The following is a 20,866-nucleotide window of genomic DNA, read 5'->3' as shown; positions in this document are numbered from 1 at the left end:
GCCCCCTTCTATGTTCCCACTCCCCAGCAGGCCCCCTTCTATGTCCCCACTCTCCAGCAGGCCCAGCCTTTTATGTCCCTACTCCCCACAGGCCCCCTTCTATATCCCCACTCCCCAGCAGGCCCCCTTCTATGTCCCCACTCCCCACAGGCCCCCTTCTATGTCCCAACTCCCCAGCAGGCCCCTTCTATGTCCCCACTCCCCAGCAGGCCCCCTTCTATGTCCCCACTCGTCAGCAGGCCCCCTTCTATGTCCCCACTCGTCAGCAGGCCCCCTTCTATGTCCCCACTCTCCAGCAGGCCCAGCCTTTTATGTCCCTACTCCCCACAGGCCCCCTTCTATATCCCCACTCCCCAGCAGGCCCCCTTCTATGTCCCCACTCCCCACAGGCCCCCTTCTATGTCCCAACTCCCCAGCAGGCCCCTTCTATGTCCCCACTCCCCAGCAGGCCCCCTTCTATGTCCCCACTCGTCAGCAGGCCCCCTTCTATGTCCCCACTCGTCAGCAGGCCCCCTTCTATGTCCCCACTCTCCAGCAGGCCCAGCCTTTTATGTCCCTACTCCCCACAGGCCCCCTTCTATATCCCCACTCCCCAGCAGGCCCCCTTCTATGTCCCCACTCCCCACAGGCCCCCTTCTATGTCCCAACTCCCCAGCAGGCCCCTTCTATGTCCCCACTCCCCAGCAGGCCCCCTTCTATGTCCCCACTCGTCAGCAGGCCCCCTTCTATGTCCCCACTCGTCAGCAGGCCCCCTTCTATGTCCCCACTCTCCAGCAGGCCCCCTTCTATGTCCCTACTCCCCACAGGCCCCCTTCTATGTCCCCACTCCCCAGCAGGCTCCCTTCTATATCCCCACTCCCCAGCAGGCCCCCTTCTGTTGCTGCTCAAGCCAGGCAAGCGGCGAGTTGGTGGCTCGCGATGCTCACCACAAGATTATATTCCCCATTGGACAGTAAATGATGACGTCAGGGTCACTCTACGGAAGGGGATGTAGTTGTAACCAAGTGGGGGGGGCCTCCTCTGTCCTGACATCACGCACACCAGGTCTTTACAATAAAATAATAATTATTGCACGCAACCAGAGTAGCTGCACAGCCTGGGGAGGGATGACAGCAGCAGCCTCATCCTCATGGCAGCTGCAATACAAGTAATAAAGCCCCTCCTAAACGACAGGGGGGCACGTGCCTGGGTGCCCCCCCCCCTGAATCCAACACTGATAGTATATAACAACAACATGCAGAGAGAATGAGCTGAAATCTGGATAATATGTGCTCCAAGGGATGGGAATGCTAGTGAAGAAAAAGATTGGAGAACCTCCTTGTCTGCGTCCGTGTCTGGGGGTCTGGTGAATGCGCTGTACGTGAGGCAGAAAAATAGTATGTATAGGGTGGTGCTATTAGGACACGCAAAAATCTAAAGGTTCAATATGCCTTGTTTATTTACTATATAGCAATCATAAAAAATACATTTCCTAAAAATAGCAAATACACATAATGAATAATAATATATAAAAAAATATAAAAATTCAAGGAACATGAGAATAATCAGCTTAGTGTTAGAGTAGTTATCTCACAAAATCCAGAAAATTAAATTCAATTGGAGTCTTCTGCAGTTCAATAGATTTAGAGCATTAACTCTAACCCTGCCACAATGTGTTTGTATAAATAACAGTAGTTAGTTAAGGTGGTCTTAGAACTCCTCCAAATATGTGATGTTATTTCTAGTACATAAAGCTAGTTAAGTTGAATAGATGATAAACTTTGTCTGGAATCCATATTCTCACAGTTCCCAGCATTTAAATTTAGATGAGCTCCTCATTGAATAGAACAAGCAAACTGATGGGTTATGATATAAAGAGCCATCTCCTATGTATATCCACCGCACTGTGCGGCTCTCTGCCAGGAGACCCGGCGTGATCAAGCAGCTGCCCGGCGTCTCCAACCAATGGCCACACTATGCGGCGTACTTTCTGTATGTGAGGCAGAGCCTTATTGTGTGAAACTTCTTTCTGTTATTGACATAAAATTGAACTTGAAGAGGTCTTGTATGGGGGTTGTGGTTAGCAAGGTAGACAGGAGACAGGACAGAATCAGAATAAGTGGATGCAAGATGTGGTGGTGGGATGTTTGATGATATGTCACCAGCTTCTACAAACAGAAGGATTAAGGTAGAAAAGTTGACTGTAAGAATTAAAGGGCAGCAAATCAATTCTATGCGATGTATGGTTACAAGAATTACAGCAATGATGAGCAACATTGCTCATTTTCATGGGTAACTCTATGGATGTGTGAGGCATATAGAACAATATTGTGCCGCTGTCCAGAGATTTCTCACACCGTTCAAATGGATCCAATGGTTGTTGCCAACACAAAGTAGAGGTAGTAATTTTAAAGGTTGACCTTGTATTTGCAGAAATAAAAGTTATCAGTTCTCTAAGAACCAAGGGCCTGATTCAGAGCCGTTCGCTATTTGCGGTCGTTCGTTCAAAAACAAGGGGTGGCTATTCAAATGATCCGTTCGCAAATTGTAGTCTGTTCACGCCTCTAAGTCTGAACGAGCGAGCAAAACATACGCTCGTTTATTTGTTAAAAACGCCCCCTGGCCGCTCGCATCCTACGTCATGTCCGCTATTTATTAGATTAATCGAGTACATCGACCAGCGTATGAACTGCTCGCTATTCTTGTGGTTGGTGTTTGCTACCACAAATTTGCGAGCAGTTCTGGCTATAAAATAACCCAGTGACGTGGTCAATGACGCTGCTGTATTAATTATGCACACCCATAATACGCCCGTTTTGACCTTTAAGCACGCCTGCGTTCGGATCTCCACTCCCCGTTTTCAAGCACCTTCCCCTGTTACCACCCACATACGCCTCCTCCTGTCACTCAAAATAGCAGGCACTCGCTATATAGCGTACAAACGATTTTTGGCCGCACTGACTGGTTCGCGCATGCGTACTAAAAACCGTACGCATGCGCAGATGTGCAAACATCGCTCGGAACGAGCGTACTGCCGCTAACGAGCGGCTCTGAATGAGGGCCCAAATTTACTGTGGAGGCGATTCCTTTAGTCCATGTACAAGCCTCCTCTACAACATGTAAACTTTGAATGTTAGAAATTTTACCAAAGAGCAAAATAATCTATATGATCTGTCTCAATAGTCAACTCTATGATTATCTCCTTTCCAGGTGTGATGAGCAGACAGTGGTCAGCCTGGATGCCCCCTTCTATCTCGGCTTTTAAGGAGACCTGCGTGGCCATTCCTTGTACCTTCAACTATCCCGAGGACATCCGACCATCAGTGGTGCACGGCGTCTGGTACCTTAACAGCCCGTACCCTAAGAACTTCCCTCCCGTGGTGCTGAAATCAAAGACAAACACAGCACATGAACTCTATATGGGTCGTACCAAGATGATCGGAGACCTCCAGATGTCAAACTGCTCGATACAGATCGACAAAGTGACCAGCGAGCTCCAAGGAAAGTACTACTTTCGGGCTGACTTGGGTGGCTACAATCAATACACCTACTCAGAACACGCCAACCTCTTTATATTAGGTAATTGTTCTCTTCCCAGTATGCTAATGCTTCATTACAGCTTCAGTTGGTGTCCAGTATACTGTTAAGTGCAAAGAATGTGGAACAGGTTACATAGAATGGGGTTCATGCTTAGTTGGACATAATTTGCGTCTAAAGTGCGAACGGAAAATGCACCCTGGGAAAAGGTTCCTCAAAGGGTATCAGGCACCACTATCTGTGAAAAAACAAACATAATTAGCCTATAAAGAAACAGATATATTACAACTCTGACAAGTTGTGTGCGGCTTAAGATGCTGACAGTGCAAAAAAACTATAGAAGTCTATATGAAGTGTAATGTTCCATCACGTGCGCTGTGTACGTTGGGCCTGATTCAGAGGTAGATGAAAATAGCACCACCGATCCAGTGTAAAAAGATGCCCACTGCTGGCTTCTCTGATCCTCTGCCTGTTTCCAAAGATGCAGAATCAGATCAACATTCACGACCATCGGTTTGCAGCATCGAACCTCTGAATAGCCCTCAGGTTACTCAGAATGGCCGACTCCACTATGCTGTCGGGACCAGTGGCTTCGGCACACGCAGAAATCGAGGCTGACTCGCCCCCGTTTTCTGCACTGCTCCTCGTCTCTGCTCAGAAACACCTGCAGCCTGTCAATCAGGCTGCAGCTAACAGGGAACTGTGACCAGAACCACAGCAGCTTGTGACTATGACACATGCACAGTCCCAAAAACATTGTTCATTAGTGACGGAATCAGGACTGCATCCGTGGCTGAATCAGCCCCATTGTGGGTAATAATGGCAGGGGAAAAGCTTGCTGGTTTTGCTGGGACCTCTATGGGGTGTGAACAAAAATCTGCAAGGTGATCCTGCTGGATAAACTGCGTTACAATAGCCTCCATTGTGCCAAAGTAATCTCACTGCTAATTGAATCTGCCCCTAAATATTATAAGGAAACTACCAATAATACTGTAATAGACTTATAACAGAAGTAAGGGTCATTGATTGAGGTAATATTGCTGGGAGAGAGCATAATATGTTCATAGCTAATAATGTCTAACAATCAACTAATAAAGATAATTAGATCCTTATGCTGGGTACACACTGGTCGACATATCGGTCGTTCAATTGAACGGCCAAAATATCATGTGCACGTTGGCCAGTGTGTACAGACGACGTCATTGATAACCCAATGCCAACAATCTGGTGTCAACATTCTGAAATAACCAGGTTGAGATGTATCAAGTCTTGGGGCTCTATTTACTACAATCCGCATATTGAATGCAGATTGTAGTGTGATATTACCGAGTGAATTCGCATTGCGAATTCAGGCAATATCACAGGGATTTACTACAAATCCCTTACAGGGACAGAGCTTGCGATAAAGCTCTGTCCCTGCAAATCCCCTTTTCGCAAAAAATACCGTGATTAAGTGCCGCGCATGCGCCGTCCGGTCGCTGCTGCTACCCCCCCGGCGCTACGCCCCGCCCCCGCGATCACGGACCCCCCCGCGACCCCCCTCTCCTTTAATTACACTTACCTGCATGTTCTAGGCCTCCGGTGATGTTCTCCATTCCTCCGGTCAGGTGATCTCCCATACTGCACTGGGGCCCGATCACCTGATGACCGGACCGCAGTGCACTATGGGAGACCAGCTGACCGGAGGGGAGTCATCACCGGAGGCCCTATCACCTGTCCCTGGAGTCAGGTAAGTCAATTTTTTTTTCTTTACTAATTTTTTTTGCTTTTTTTTTTTTACAGTAATCAGCTTGCGGTCTGTTTAGACCACACAGCTGATTACTGGGGCCGACTCCCGGCTCTGCTCTCCCCGTTAGAGCAGGGCAGGAGGCCGGTAACTGGGGGAGACCCTGGATAACGCCACCTCCAGGTGGCGTTATTATAAAAGGGCTTTCCCCGATATTTTTTCACATTTTATTTTTAGTAACTCTGGTCGGATCACATTTCCCATTACAGTTATGGTAAATGCGATCTGCTTTACTAAAAATAAGTGATACTTAGGGGTTGGAGTAGAATTTTACGAATTCTACTCCAATTGCCCTGTCATAACTATAGGTGATACTAACATAATGTGAAAAGGGTGTGACAACACAAAACAGCCTCTGTCACTTTATTTTAGTCAAATAATGTTGATAAATAGAGCCCTTGGAGAGAGATAAAGTACCAACCAATTAGCTTATAATTGTCATTTTACAGGCTGTGTTTGAAAAATGACCTTTAGGAGCGTAATGGTTGATATTTTGGGGCCCAATTAGCAATAATCACATACTGCGATGAGATCTGGGTGCGACATCAGCTGCTCTCGGGAATGGAGGGACCACAGCAGATATCTGGTACATTTAGGTCAGGCATGTCAAACTCGCACCCCGCATGCGGCCCAAAGAAGCATTTTATGTAGCCCAACCATGTGGGCCCAAATACTTATATTATGCGGCCCAGTCATCCCAGCCGCGATTGGAGCTCAGCTCCGATCCCGGCAGGGGTGACTGGGCAACATAATATTTGTGTTTAAAATTGGAACGCTGGTCTCGGAGGTGATCAGAGAAGCCTCAGAGCCAGCGTTCCCAGTCAAGCAATTCACAGGTGACATCATGACATCACCCGCAATGTGAGCGGCCTGCCCTGCTGGATCTAGTTAGATCCAGTGAGCGGCAGATGTCTACGTGGGGACCAGTGCCCAGCGGCCAGCGTGAAGAGAGGTAAGTAAGAAAGAGGTAAGTGGGGCCTGTTCTATACTGGGAGGGGGCATAGCATAAGGGGCATTACTAGGGACATTACTGGGGCACAGCATAAGGGGCATTACTGGGGGCACAGCATAAGGGGCACTACTAGGGGCATTAATGGGGGCACTGCATAAGGGGCATTACTAGGGACATTACTGGGGTCACTACTAGGGACATTACTGGGGCACAGCATAAGGGGCATTACTGGGGGCACAGCATAAGGGGCACTACTAGGGGCATTAATGGGGGCACTGCATAAGGGGTATTACTAGGGACATTACTGGTGTCAATACTAGGGACATTACTGGGGTCACAACTAGGGACATTACAGGGGCACAGAATAAGGGGCATTACTGGGGGCACAGCATAAGGGGCACTACTAGGGGCATTAATGGGGCACTGCATAAGTGCATTACTATGGACATTACTGGGGTCACTACTAGGGACATTACTGGGGCACAGCATAAGGGGCATTACTGGGGGCACAGCATAAGGGGCACTACTAGGGGCATTAATGGGGGCACTGTATAAGGGGCACTACTGGGTGCACTGCATAATGGGCACTACTGGGGGCACTGCCTAATGGGCTCTAATACAGGGGCATTGCATAAGGGGCTCTTATGCAGGAGGCACTGCATAATGGACACTACTAGGGGCACTGCGTAAGGGGCTCTAATACAGGGGGCACTGCATAATGGTCACTACTAGGGGCACTGTGTAAGGGGCTCTAATACAGGGGGCACTGAATAAGGGGCACTACTGGGGCACTGTGTAATGGACACTACTGGGACACTGCATAAGGGGCTCTAATACAGGGGGCATTGCATAAGGACTCTTATAAAGGGAGCATTGCATAAGGGACACTACTAGGGGCACTGTGTAAGGGGCTCTAATACAGGGGGCATTGAATAAGGGGCACTACTGGGGGCACTGCATAAGGGGCACTACTGGGGGCATGGCATAATGGACACTCCTGGGGGCACTGCGTAAGGGGCTTTAATGCATGGGGTATTGCATAAGAGCTCTTATAAAGGGGGCATTGCATAAGGGGCACTTATACAGGGGGCACTGGATTAAGGGGCACTACTACAGGGGGCACTGCATTGTTTTTTTAATTATTAATAACCCTTTCAAAATTGCATTTAAGACTTTTCTTATTCTTGCGGCCCACACACTCTTAGGGGTAAATTTACTAAGAATCGAGAATGGTCGAGATGCCAGTCTCAGGAGAGTTTAGGCAGGATTTTCAACTTGCAAATTTACTAAAGGCAAAGTCGGGTGAGTTAGAGAGAGAGTTCTCTCTTCTCACTCGTAAAACTTGGGTGAGATAGCAAACTCAAATCTTATCACCATCGGGCAAACTCAGAAGTTCTTTTCACATAAAAGATACAGGACCTCATTCAGAGTCTCTCGTTAGGGCTGTGCGCTCACAAGCGGCCCGATGGTTTGCGTACGCACATGCGCACGCTTCGTTCTGCACGTGCGCGAACTACTCTGTGCGATCACAGGCCGCTCGCTCACCCAGCAAAGACAGCCCAGTGAAATGAGTGACAGGAGAGGCCGTTTGTGGGTGGTAACAGGGGTAGGACACTAATAACGGGGGAGTGGAGGTGCGAACGCAGGCATGCCTGAGTGTTTCAACGCCATTTTAGTGCATAATTAACACGCAGCATCATAGTACACGTCACATGCCTGTCTTTTACACTGAAGTCCTCGCAGTGCTTGCGGTAGGGTAAGGCAACCACAAGCGCTGCGATCGCTTCCGATTGTCCTCGATGTACCAATGTTTTAATACACTTCCTGGAGATGATGTGTGCTTGTGGGCGGCTCTGCCTGTGCGATTGGGCGTACACTGGCCGCTCGCTAAGACATGGTGGGTGTGCTTATGCCTTGGCGATCGCATCTAGCGAGAGACTCTGAATGAGGTACACAGCTCGCAAATTTTCCAAGAATCGAGATGACAATCTCGGGTGCGATGCCTGCAAACTCTCTGCCAAATTGAAGTTTTATACACTCACCTCCAGAGCTGAGAATTCGGCTGAAACATACACAAATCATTGTTATTTGTGTATGTTTCTGCGGGATACGTTTAGGAAGCCGGCGGCCGCAAACCCGACTGCCGGCTTCCCGAATCCACTATCCCGCCTAGGGATAAATGACCGGCGTGTAAAATCTAGACGCCTGTCATTTTCCCCTAGCCGGGAGGCAGGAGCCTGGCATCCCGATCGAAGGGATGTCAGGCGCTGCGAGCGGACAGCCGCAGAGGGGGAGGGTTAGGTTTAGGGCACCTGGGGGGGAATTAGGGTTAGGCACCCCCCCAGGAGGGTTAGGCTAGTGGGAGGGAGGGTTAGACACCCCCGAGGGGGACTTAGGGTTAGGCAGCGGGGAAGGGGGTGGTTAGGGTTAGGCACTTAGAGGGGGGAGGTTAGGGTTAAGCACTTGGGGGGAGGTTAGGGTTAGGCAACCCTAAGGAGGGTTAGGGGGGTGGGTTAGGTTAGTAAGTACTTACCTTAGGGACAATTGGGATCTCCAGCGCTGTCGGGCTTCCGCTGCCGGGCTCTGCTGTTTTGTTGGGCTGCCGCAGCCAGGAATCGAACCGCCGGTCATGCGGCAGCCGGCTATTCATACCGAATACGTTTCTGCCTGTAAATCTTTTAAATAGGGTATATTTAAAAAAAAAATATATATGTGAGGTCCCCCCACCCAAAAGGCTAACCAGCCCTGGACTTGCCAGCCTGTCCTGGCACCTAAAATTATGGGGAACAAAACGAGTAGGGTTCCACCGTAATTTAGGTACCAGCACCAGGCTGCAGGGCCAGTCCTGGGGGTAAATTTACTAAGAATCGAGAATGGTCGAGGTTTTTTTTTTATTAATCTCGATTTGCTTTGCCGAACCTCGGGTGATTTTCCAGTTTTTCATCTCGCAAATTTATTAAGAAGTGAGTTTAGCTGAAAGTGAGTTGGCTGATGGTGAAGCAGATAGAGATATCTCCCCCGAGTTGCAAGTGAAGATGAGATTACTCACCCAAGATTGCAGTGTTTTCTCTCTGCAAATCTCTCCAGAGCTAGCAACCTGCACATATCAGTGAGATATATCAGTATCAGTGAGATATGTGCTGGCTGCTTGTGTGTTAGACCTGTAAAAAATGGGTTAAATGTTATAAAAAAAAAAAAAATGACATAGGGTCCCTCCCTAAAGCTTAACCAGCCCTAGACTTGTCAGCCAGTCCTGGTACCTAAAATTACAGGGAACAAAACGAGTAGGGCTCCACCATAAGTTAGGTACCAGCACCAGGCTGCAGGGCCAGTCCTGGTTTTAATTCTAGGGGGAAAATTGCGTAGGGATCCCTCTATAATTAAAACCAGCACCCGACCCTTGCTAGCAGGGGGCTGATGCCACAGCCAGGGAAGCCCTTTCACCGGGTGCCCCAGCCGCAGCATCAGTCCTGACCACTAGTCAGCCCAGGGATCCCTGCAGAGTTGGGAACCCCCCCAATAAAGGGATACCTTTCTCCAGGGCACCCCTAGCCTAGGCTGATAGCCCAGGGCTATCCCCGCCACTTCTGGGCGGTGGGTGGCGGGTTAATAGTGTATGTAGTGTGTAAAAATTAGAAATAACAACATTGTCTTTACAGTGGAACTACAGGTCCCAGCAAGCCTCCCCCGCATACTGGTACTTGGAGAACCACAAGTTCCAGCATGCGGGGCATTAAGGGCCCGCTGGTACCTGTAGTTCACCTGTAAAGAAATGTGAAAGAAAACACACACACAGTGAAAGTACAGTTTTATTACATACATGCACACATACATACACACACACACATACTCACCTACATTACCAGGAGTGGTCCCCTTGTCCAAAGTAGGCATCTGCTTCACCATCGGCCAACTCACTTTCAGCTAAACTCACTTAGTAAATTTGCGAGATGAAAAACGGGAAAATCACCTGAGATTCGGCGATGCAAATCGAGATAAAAAAGAAAATCTCTACCATTCTCGATTCATAGTAAATTTACCCCTTAGACCATAAATATTTCACCCCGGTTGGTATTTTGATTTTGACATGCCTGATACAGGTGCTCCCATCTATACATACTTTTTTCTGCTCAAGGTCCCACTGACCACGGCTAAGAAGCTTGCCCCAAGAAGTGGTTACTACACCAACCAGTGGCTTTTCTCTACATATGCCCTGTTTAAATCTTACTGATTTCGGCTCCACATGCCGCGGCTAACTAAGAGATGACTCCAGATTGTTAATAACAGCTTAGCGAGACGTCGCTAGCTGCAAGAGCGGCACACTTACCAGCCGCTCGGTGTCACAGAGCCGCACCGCTTATCTACACTACGAGACTCCGCAATCAGCTGCTCTCCTTGCCGAGACTCACGAGCAGAGACTTCACCCAGATCCTTTGCTACCGAATACCCACATTATAAACTGCATCGAACGGGTAAGCCACTGGAATTATCCAGCACGTTCACTTGGCTTTATTTTTATAACAGTATCTGGCTATTTGGATTCTGGACTATTACTTAGATTATTTTTGCTTCAATATCTCCGCTGCATACAGCACTTTTGTATCCATCTCGAGGACTTCTTGTTTTATTCATCATTCAGTATTTGTTTTTTTATTTGTTATGATATCCTTTTTCCATTAGGACAACATGCGCATTTATTTTTTATTTTTATCCGTTATTCATGTACAGAATTCTTTTTGATTTATATTTGTGTATTTGTATTATTAAATGTGTATTTATCTATTTACAACATTCTATTAGATTCATTCTATGATATATTGTTAGCGCTCCCACACCTGTGCTTTGTTTTTTTCTTCAATTAGTTACATGAGGGATTTACCTAACCCTTAAGTGGTGAGCTGCAATTATATCTGCAGTTCTCAGTTTTTCTTTTCTGGAGCGCCCATTTTTTTGTGTGTCTTTCTACACACACATACTCACCTACATTACCAGGAGTGGTCCCCTTGTCCAAAGTAGGCATCTGCTTCACCATCGGCCAACTCACTTTCAGCTAAACTCACTTAGTAAATTTGCGAGATGAAAAACGGGAAAATCAACAGAGATTCATCGATGCAAATTGAGATAAAAAAGAAAATCTCTACCATTCTCGATTCATAGTAAATTTACCCCTTAGACCATAAATATTTCACCCCGGTTGGTATTTTGAGTTTGACATGCCTGATTTAGGCGATACTTAATATATGCCGGAAATATTTAACAAGCCTGTCTTGGTGCGCCAGGTTTCGTGAGACCCTGATAGTGCTGAGCATCTTTTTTGCTGAAAATGCATCTAATTATGCCAGCTAATTGTGCACAGTGTAGCCCATAGGCTACAGCGCCTAACGTCATCTTCAGCCGGCGTTAGCTGTGGGGACCAATATCAGATACACAGGTACTAGGAAAGTAGCACGGGTACAGATATACAGGCGCAGATATACAGGTACAGATATTAGGGGTGTGCACCGGCCACTTTTCGTGTTTTGTGTTTTGGTTTTGGATCTGGATCTTTCTTCGTGTTTTGGATCTGGATTGGTTTTGCCAAAACCACCCTTCCGTGTTTTGGGTTCTGGGTTTTGTGTTTTGGATCTGTATTTTTTTTTAAAAAAGCATAAAAACAGCTAAAATCACAGAATTTGTAGGTTTTTCTGCTCCTATGCTATTATTAACCTCAATAACCTTAATTTCCACTCATTTCCAGTCTATTCTGAACACCTCACACCTCACAATAGTGTTTTTATGTCCAAAACGTTGCACCGAGGTAGCTGGATGACTATGCTAAGCGACACGAGTGGGCGGCACAAACACGTGACCCATCTAGGCGTGAAACTGCAGTGGCAGACAGGATGGCAGTTTGAAAAACTAGGCCCCAAACTGTACATAATGCAAAGAAAAAAAAGAAGTGCAAGATGGAATTGTCCTTGGGCCCTCCCACGCACCCTTATGTTGTATAAACAGGACATGCACACTTTAACAAACCAATCATTTCAGCGCCAGGGTCTGCCACACAACTGTGGCTGAAATGATTGGTTCGTTTGGGCCCCCACAAAACAAGCTGGCAATTAATGTGTCCCTGCACAAACTGGCTCTATGGAGGCAAGATGTCATCCTCATCCTCCTCATCCACCGATTCCTCACCCTCTTCAGTGTGTACATCCTCATCCTCACAAAGTATTAACTCGTCCCCACTTGAATCCACCACCACAGGTCCCTCTGTACCTTCTGGAGGCTGGTCTCCCTGGAAGAGCTGATAATTCATTTTGATGAACATCATTTTCTCCACATTCTGTGGAAGCAACCTCCTACGCCTTTCGCTGACAAGGTTCCCGGCTGCACTAAACACTCTTTCGGAGTACACACTGGAGGGGGGGCAACTCAGGTAAAATAGAGCCAGTTTGTACAGGGGCCTCCAAATTGCCTCTTTTTTCCTGCCAGTACAGGTATGGACTGTCTGCCATGCCTACTTGGATGCTGTCACCGATGTAATCCTCCACCATTCTGTCAATGGTGACAGTATCATATGCAGTGACAGTAGACATGTCAGAAATTGTTGCCAGGTCCTTCAGTCCGGACCAGATGTCCAAACTTGGTCCTGCCTGCCCTGCATCACCGCCAGCGGGTTGCTTAGGATACCTAAGTTTTTTCCTGGCAGCCCCAGTTGCAGGAGAAAATGAAGAAGGAGCCGTTGACGTGTCACGTTCCGCTTCAGCTGACAGTGTGTTCACCAGCAGGTCTTTGCACCTCTGCAGGCTTGTGTCGGCCGGAAAGAGAGACACCACATAGGCTTTAAACCTAGGATCGAGCACGGTGGCCAAAACGTAGTGGTCTGATTTCAACAGATTGACCACCCTGGAATCCTGGCAAAGCGAATGAAGGGCTTCATCCACAAGTCCCACATGCCGAGCGGAATCGCTCCGTCTTAGCTCCTCCTTCACTTTCTCCAGCTGCTTCTGCAAAAGCCTGATGAGGGGAATGACCTGACTCAAGCTGGCAGTGTCTGAACTGACTTCACGTGTGGCAAGTTCGAAGGGCTGGAGAACCTTGCACAACACGGAAATCATTCTCCACTGCGCTTGAGTCAGGTGCATACCCCCTCCTTTGCCTATGTCATAGGTGGATGTATAGGCTTGTATGGCCTTTTGCTGCTCCTCCATCCTCTGAAGCATATAGAGGGTTGAGTTCCACCGCGTCACAACCTCTTGCTTCAGGTGATGGCGGGGCAGGTTCAAGAGTGTTTGCTGGCGCTCCAGTCTTTGGCACGCAGTCGCTGAATGGCGAAAGTGGCCAGAAATTTTTCGGGCCACCCAAAGCGTCTCCTGCACGCCCCTGTCGCTTTTCAGAAAATTCTGCACCACCAAGTTTATTGTGTGATCAAAACATGGGACGTGCTGGAATTTGCCCAGATGTAATGCCCGCACAATATTGGTGGCGTTGTCAGATATCACAAATCCCCAGGAGAGTCTAAGTGGGGTAAGCCACTGGGCGATGATTTCCCTCAGTTTCTCTAAGAGGTTGTCGGCGGTGTGCCTCTTACTGAAACCGGTGATACACAGCGTAGCCTGCCTTGTAACGAGCTGGCATTTCTGAGATGCTGCTACTGGTGACGCTGCTGCTGTTGCTGCGTAAGGTGATACATCTACCCAGTGGGCTGTCACAGTCATATAGTCCTTAGTCTGCCCTGTTCCACTTGTCCACATGTCCGTGGTTAAGTGGACATTGTGTACAACGGCATTTTTCAGGACACTGAGGACACTTTTTCTGACGTTTCTGTACAGTCTCGGTATCGCCTGCCTAGTGAAGTGGAATCTAGACGGGATTTGGAACCGGGGACACACTACCTCCATCAATTGTCTAAATCCCACTGCACTAATGGCGGATACCGGACGCACGTCTAACACCAACATAGCAGTCAAGGCCTCAGTTATACGTTTTGCTTCAGGATGACTGCTGTCGTACTTCATCCTCCTCGCTAAGGACTGTTGGAGGGTCAATTGTTTAGTAAAAGTAGTGGTGTTCCTACTTCCTCTCTGGGATGATGAACGACTCCCAGCAGCAGCAACAGCAGCAGCGGCAGCAGTAGGCGTAGCAATGCAGGATCCTCCAGAGGAATCCCGGATAGGAGAGTCAGTCATGCCAGTGACATGGCCTGCAGGACTACTTCCGATCCTGACTAAGGAGGAAATTGACGAGGAGGGAGTTGACGGTGTGGTTTGCAGGCGCTTGGATACAACAGGACAACGGGATTTAGGTGTCCCTGGACTGCTTACGGTCTTAGCCAAAGTTTCTGAACTTGACAGTAACTTTTTATGAACGCGCTGCAGGTGCCGTATAAGGGAGGATGTTCCTAGGTGGTTGACGTCCCTACCCCTACTTATTTCACCTTTACATATGGTACATATGGCAAGACAGTTGTTGTCCGGATTTGGATAGAAATATTGCCAGACCAAAGAGGTGGAATGTTTGGTCTTCTGCCCAGGCATGACCGTGATGGGCTTTTTCATCCCACGGACAACAACTGTCTCCCCCGGAGCCTGATTTAAACAAACCACATCACCATCAGAATCCTCCTCGCCAACTTCCTCCTCAGCGCCAGCTACACCAGTATCCTCATCCTGTTGTACTTCAACAGTGACATCTTCAATTTGCATATCAGCAAGTGGACTGTGGGTGCTCCTTTCAGCACTTGCAGGGGGCGTGCAAATGGTGGAAAGAGCCACCTCTTCCCGTCCAGTGCTGGGAAGGTCAGGCATCGCAACCACCACCACACTTGGACTCTCCTTGGGGATTTGTGATATCTTCTTAGAAAGCACAGTTCTTCGCTGTGCTTTTGCCAGCTTAACTCTTTTGATTTTTTTAGTGGGAGGAGGGCTTCCATCGTCATGTGAAGCTGAACCACTAGTCATGAACATACTAGGGATCGACCTTAGCCGTTCCTTGCCACTCCGTGTCGTAAATGGCATATTGGCAAGTTTACGTTTCTCTTCAGCTGATTTAAATGTCTTTTTCAAGGTCATTTTCCTGAACTTTGCCATTTGGGATTGTATGTGCCCTCTACTATGACATTGGGCATCGGCCTTGGCAGACGACGTTGATGGCATGTTATCGTCTATGTCATGACTAGTGGCAGCAGCTTCAGCACTAGGAGGAAGTGGTTCTTGATCTTTCTCAATTTTATTTTTATCGGAGAAAGTTTGGTCCTCCATTTATGTTATATCGATTTGATATATACGTGCGGCTAAACACAGAAAATAATTTTTTTTTTGGTTTGGACTGGAGTGTACTTTGTGGGTTACAGCACCCTTTAACGGTCAAGCCAGCCGGCCCTTTACTTATGACACAGGCGCACACTTGGCACTACTTTGTTGATGCACGTGCTGCTACTGCGCACACAATTCACAAACACAGAAAATATTTTTTTTTTTGGTTTGGACTGGAGTGTACTTTGGGGGTTACAGCACCCATTAACGGTCAAGCCAGCCGGCCCTTTACTTATGACACAGGCGCACGCTTGGCACTACTTTGTTGATGCACATGCGGCTACTGCGCACACAATTCACAAACACAGAAAATAATTTTTTTTTTGGTTTGGACTGGAGTGTACTTTCGGGGGTTACAGCACCCTTTAACGGTCAAGCCAGCCGGCCCTTTACTTATGACACAGGCGCACACTTGGCACTACTTTGTTGATGCACGTGCGGCTACTGCGCACACAATTCACAAACACAGAAAATATTTTTTTTTTTGGTTTGGACTGGAGTGTACTTTGGGGGTTACAGCACCCATTAACGGTCAAGCCAGCCGGCCCTTTACTTATGACACAGGCGCACGCTTGGCACTACTTTGTTGATGCACATGCGGCTACTGCACACACAATTCACAAACACAGAAAATAATTTTTTTTTTGGTTTGGACTGGAGTGTACTTTGGGGGTTACAGCACCCTTTAACGGTCAAGCCAGCCGGCCCTTTACTTATGACACAGGCGCACGCTTGGCACTACTTTGTTGATGCACGTGCGGCTACTGCGCACACAATTCACAAACACAGAAAATAATTTTTTTTTTGGTTTGGACTGGAGTGTACTTTCGGGGGTTACAGCACCCTTAACGGTCAAGCCAGCCGGCCCTTTACTTATGACACAGGCGCACGCTTGGCACTACTTTGTTGATGCACATGCGGCTACTGCGCACACAATTCACAAACACAGAAAATAATTTTTTTTTTGGTTTGGACTGGAGTGTACTTTCGGGGGTTACAGCACCCTTAACGGTCAAGCCAGCCGGCTCTTTACTTATGACACAGGCGCACGCTTGGCACTACTTTGTTGATGCACGTGCGGCTACTGCGCACACAATTCACAAACACAGAAAATAATTTTTTTTTTGGTTTGGACTGGAGTGTACTTTGGGGGTTACAGCACCCTTTAACGGTCAAGCCAGCCGGCCCTTTACTTATGACACAGGCGCACGCTTGGCACTACTTTGTTGATGCACGTGCGGCTACTGCGCACACAATTCACAAACACAGAAAATAATTTTTTTTTTGGTTTGGACTGGAGTGTACTTTCGGGGGTTACAGCACCCTTAACGGTCAAGCCAGCCGGCCCTTTACTTATGACACAGGCGCACGCTTGGCACTACTTTGTTGATGCACGTGCGGCTACTGCGCACACAATTCACAAACACAGAAAATAATTTTTTTTTTGGTTTGGACTGGAGTGTACTTTCGGGGGTTACAGCACCCTTAACGGTCAAGCCAGCCGGCTCTTTACTTATGACACAGGCGCACGCTTGGCACTACTTTGTTGATGCACGTGCGGCTACTGCGCACACAATTCACAAACACAGAAAATAATTTTTTTTTTGGTTTGGACTGGAGTGTACTTTGGGGGTTACAGCACCCTTTAACGGTCAAGCCAGCTGGCCCTTTACTTATGACACAGGCGCACGCTTGGCACTACTTTGTTGATGCACGTGCGGCTACTGCGCACACAATTCACAAACACAGAAAATATTTTTTTTTTTGTTTGGACTGGAGTGTACTTTGGGGGTTACAGCACCCTTTAACGGTCAAGCCAGCCGGCCCTTTACTTATGACACAGGCGCACACTTGGCACTACTTTGTTGATGCACGTGCGGCTACTGCGCACACAATTCACAAACACAGAAAATATATTATTTTTTTAGCACTTGGGGGGAGCACCCCTGATGGACAGAGCACCCCCTGGACAACACTACAGCACCTCTTTAGGACTGGGACACTGCACAGGACTTTGGAGTGGACACAGCCCCTATGGAGAACTGACTGCACAACACAGTCCAGCCAGCCCCTATGGACTTTGAAGTAGTGGACACAGCCCCTATTAACAACAGCAGCACAGCACAACACAGCCAGCCCCTATGGACTTTGAAGTAGTGGACAACAGCAGCACTACACTACACTACACTACACTACACAGCCCTAACTCCCACCCTCCCTCTTCACTGTCCACAGCCGAGTGAGAAAATGGCGCCGACGTGGGTACCTTATATAGGATCGAAAACCCGCGAGACTCGGAAGGCGGGATGATGACGTTTTGCCTCGATTTCAGATCCGAGTCAGGCGGGAAAAGTCGAGCCTGACTCGGATCGGACTCGGATCGGGGGGGCTCGGGGGGGTTCGGATTTCAGAAATCCGAACCCACTCACCCCTAACAGATATACAGGTACAGACATACAGGTACTAGGAGAGTAGCACGGGTACAGATATACAGGTACAGATATACAGGTACTAGGAGAGTAGCACGGGTACAGATATACAGCTACAGATATACAGGTACTAGGAGAGTAGCACAGGTACACAGATACACAGGCACAGATATACAGGTACTAGGAGAGTAGCACGGGTACAGATATACAGGTACAGATGTACAGGTACAGATATACAGGCACAGATATACAGGTACAGATATACAGGTACTAGGAGAGTAGCACAGGTACAGATACACAGGCACAGATATACAGGTACTAGGAGAGTAGCACGGGTACAGATATACAGGTACAGATATACAGGTACAGATATACAGGCACAGATATACAGGTACAGATATACAGGTACTAGGAGAGTAGCACGGGTACAGATATACAGGTACTAGGAGAGTAGCACGGGTACAGATATACAGGTACTAGGAGAGTAGCACGGGTACAGATATACAGGTACTAGGAGAGTAGCACGGGTACAGATACACAGGTACTAGGAGAGTAGCACAGGTACAGATATACAGGTATAGATATACAGGTACTAGGAGAGTAGCACGGGTACAGATACACAGGTACTAGGAGAGTAGCACAGGTACAGATATACAGGCACAGATATACAGGCACAGATATACAGGTACAGATATACAGGCACAGATATACAGGCACAGATATACAGGTACAGATATACAGGCACAGATATACAGGTACTAGGAGAGTAGCACGGGTACAGATATACAGGCACAGATATACAGGTACTAGGAGAGTAGCACGGGTACAGATATACAGGTACAGATATACAGGTACAGATATAAAGGCACAGATATACAGGTACAGATATACAGGCACAGATACACAGGCACAGATATACAGGCACAGATATACAGGTACTAGGAGAGTAGCACGGGTACAGATATACAGGTACAGATAAACAGGTACAGATATACATGCACATATATACAGGTACAGATATACAGGCACAGATATACAGGTACTAGGAGAGTAGCACGGGTACAGATATACAGGTACAGATATACAGGTACAGATATACAGGCACAGATATACAGGCACAGATACACAGGCACAGATATACTGGTACTAGGAGAGTAACACGGGTACAGATATAGAGCTACAGATACACAGGCACAGATATACAGGTACTAGGAGAGTAGCACGGATACAGATATACAGGCACAGATATACAGGTACTAGGAGAGTAGCACGGGTACAGTAAAGGTACAGATAATGATATACAGGTACTAGGAGAGTAGGACGGGCACAGATATACAGGCACAGATATACAGGCACAGATACACAGGTACAGATATACAGGTACTAGGAGAGTAGCACAGGTACAGATATAAAGGTACAGATAATGATATACAGGTACTAGGAGATTAGGACGGGTACAGATATACAGGTACAGATATACAGGCACAGATATACAGATACTAGGAGAGTAGGACGGGTACAGATATACAGGCACAGATATACAGGAACTAGGAGAGTAGCACGGGTACAGATATACAGGTAGAGATATACAGGTACAAGGAGAGTAGCATGGGTACAGATACACAGGTACAGATATACAGGTACTATGAGAGTAGCATGGGTACAGATATACAGGAACTAGGAGAGTAGCACGGGTACAGATATACAGGTAGAGATATACAGGTACTAGGAGAGTAGCATGGGTACAGATACACAGGCACAGATACACAGGTACTATGAGAGTAGCATGGGTACAGATACACAGGCACAGATACACAGGCACAGGTACTAGGAGAGTAGCACGGGTACAGATATACAGGAACAGATATACAGGTACTAGGAGAGTAGCACGGGTACAGATATACAGGTAGAGATATACAGATACTAGGAGAGTAGCATGGATACAGATACACAGGAACAGATACACAGGTACAGATATACAGGTACTAGGAGAGTAGCACGGGTACAGATATACAGGCACAGATATACAGGTACTAGGAGAGTAGCATGGGTACAGATACACAGGTACAGATATACAGGCACAGATATACAGGTACTAGGAGAGTAGCACAGGTAGAGATATACAGGTACAGATATACAGGTACTAGGAGAGTAGCATGGGTACAGATATACAGGTACAGATATACAGGTACTAGGAGAGTAGCACGGGTACAGATATACAGGTACAGATATACAGATACTAGGAGAGTAGCACGGGTACAGATACACAGGCACAGATATACAGGTACTAGGAGAGTAGCACGGGTACAGATATACAGGTACAGATATACAGGTACTAGGAGAATAGCACGGGTACAGATACACAGGCACAGATACACAGGCACAGATACACAGGCACAGATATACAGGTACTAGAAGAATAGCACGGGTACAGATACACAGGCACAGATACACAGGCACAGATATACAGGTACTAGGAGAATAGCACGGGTACAGATACACAGGTACAGATACACAGGCACAGGCACAGATACACAGGCACAGATATACAGGCACAGATATACAGGTACTAGGAGAGTAGCACAGGTACAGATATACAGGCACAGATATACAGGTACAAGGAGAGTAGCACGGGTACAGATATACAGGTACAGATATACAGGCACAGATACACAGGCACAGATACACAGGTACTAGGAGAGTAGCACGGGTACAGATATACAGGCACAGATATACAGGTACTAGGAGAGTAGCACGGGTACAGATATACAGGTACAGATATAAAGGCACAGATATACAGGTACTAAGAGAGTAGCACAGGTACAGATATACAGGCACAGATATACAGGTACTAGGAGAGTAGCACGGGTACAGATATACAGGTATAGAT

At 47.5% G+C, this 20,866-nt stretch overlaps 1 protein-coding gene across 2 annotated transcripts in view; it reads left to right on the top strand.

Moving 5' to 3' along the window:
- MAG (myelin associated glycoprotein) overlaps positions 1 to 20,866 on the top strand; it is a 241,989-nt gene that overhangs the window by 62,658 nt on the left and 158,465 nt on the right. For both annotated transcript variants that reach the window (XM_088447082.1, XM_088447081.1), the window contains exon 4: positions 3,190 to 3,558. In XM_088447082.1, the coding sequence (XP_088303208.1) occupies positions 3,190 to 3,558 (369 nt within the window). The remainder of the gene's footprint in view (positions 1 to 3,189; positions 3,559 to 20,866) is intronic.

This window comes from Taudactylus pleione, unplaced genomic scaffold, assembly GCF_031769625.1.
Source record: "Taudactylus pleione unplaced genomic scaffold, aTauple2 ptg000417l, whole genome shotgun sequence".
NCBI lineage: Eukaryota > Metazoa > Chordata > Amphibia > Anura > Myobatrachidae > Taudactylus > Taudactylus pleione.
The sequence above is the reverse complement of the archived record's forward strand: the minus strand, read 5'-3'. Positions and strand labels throughout refer to the sequence as shown.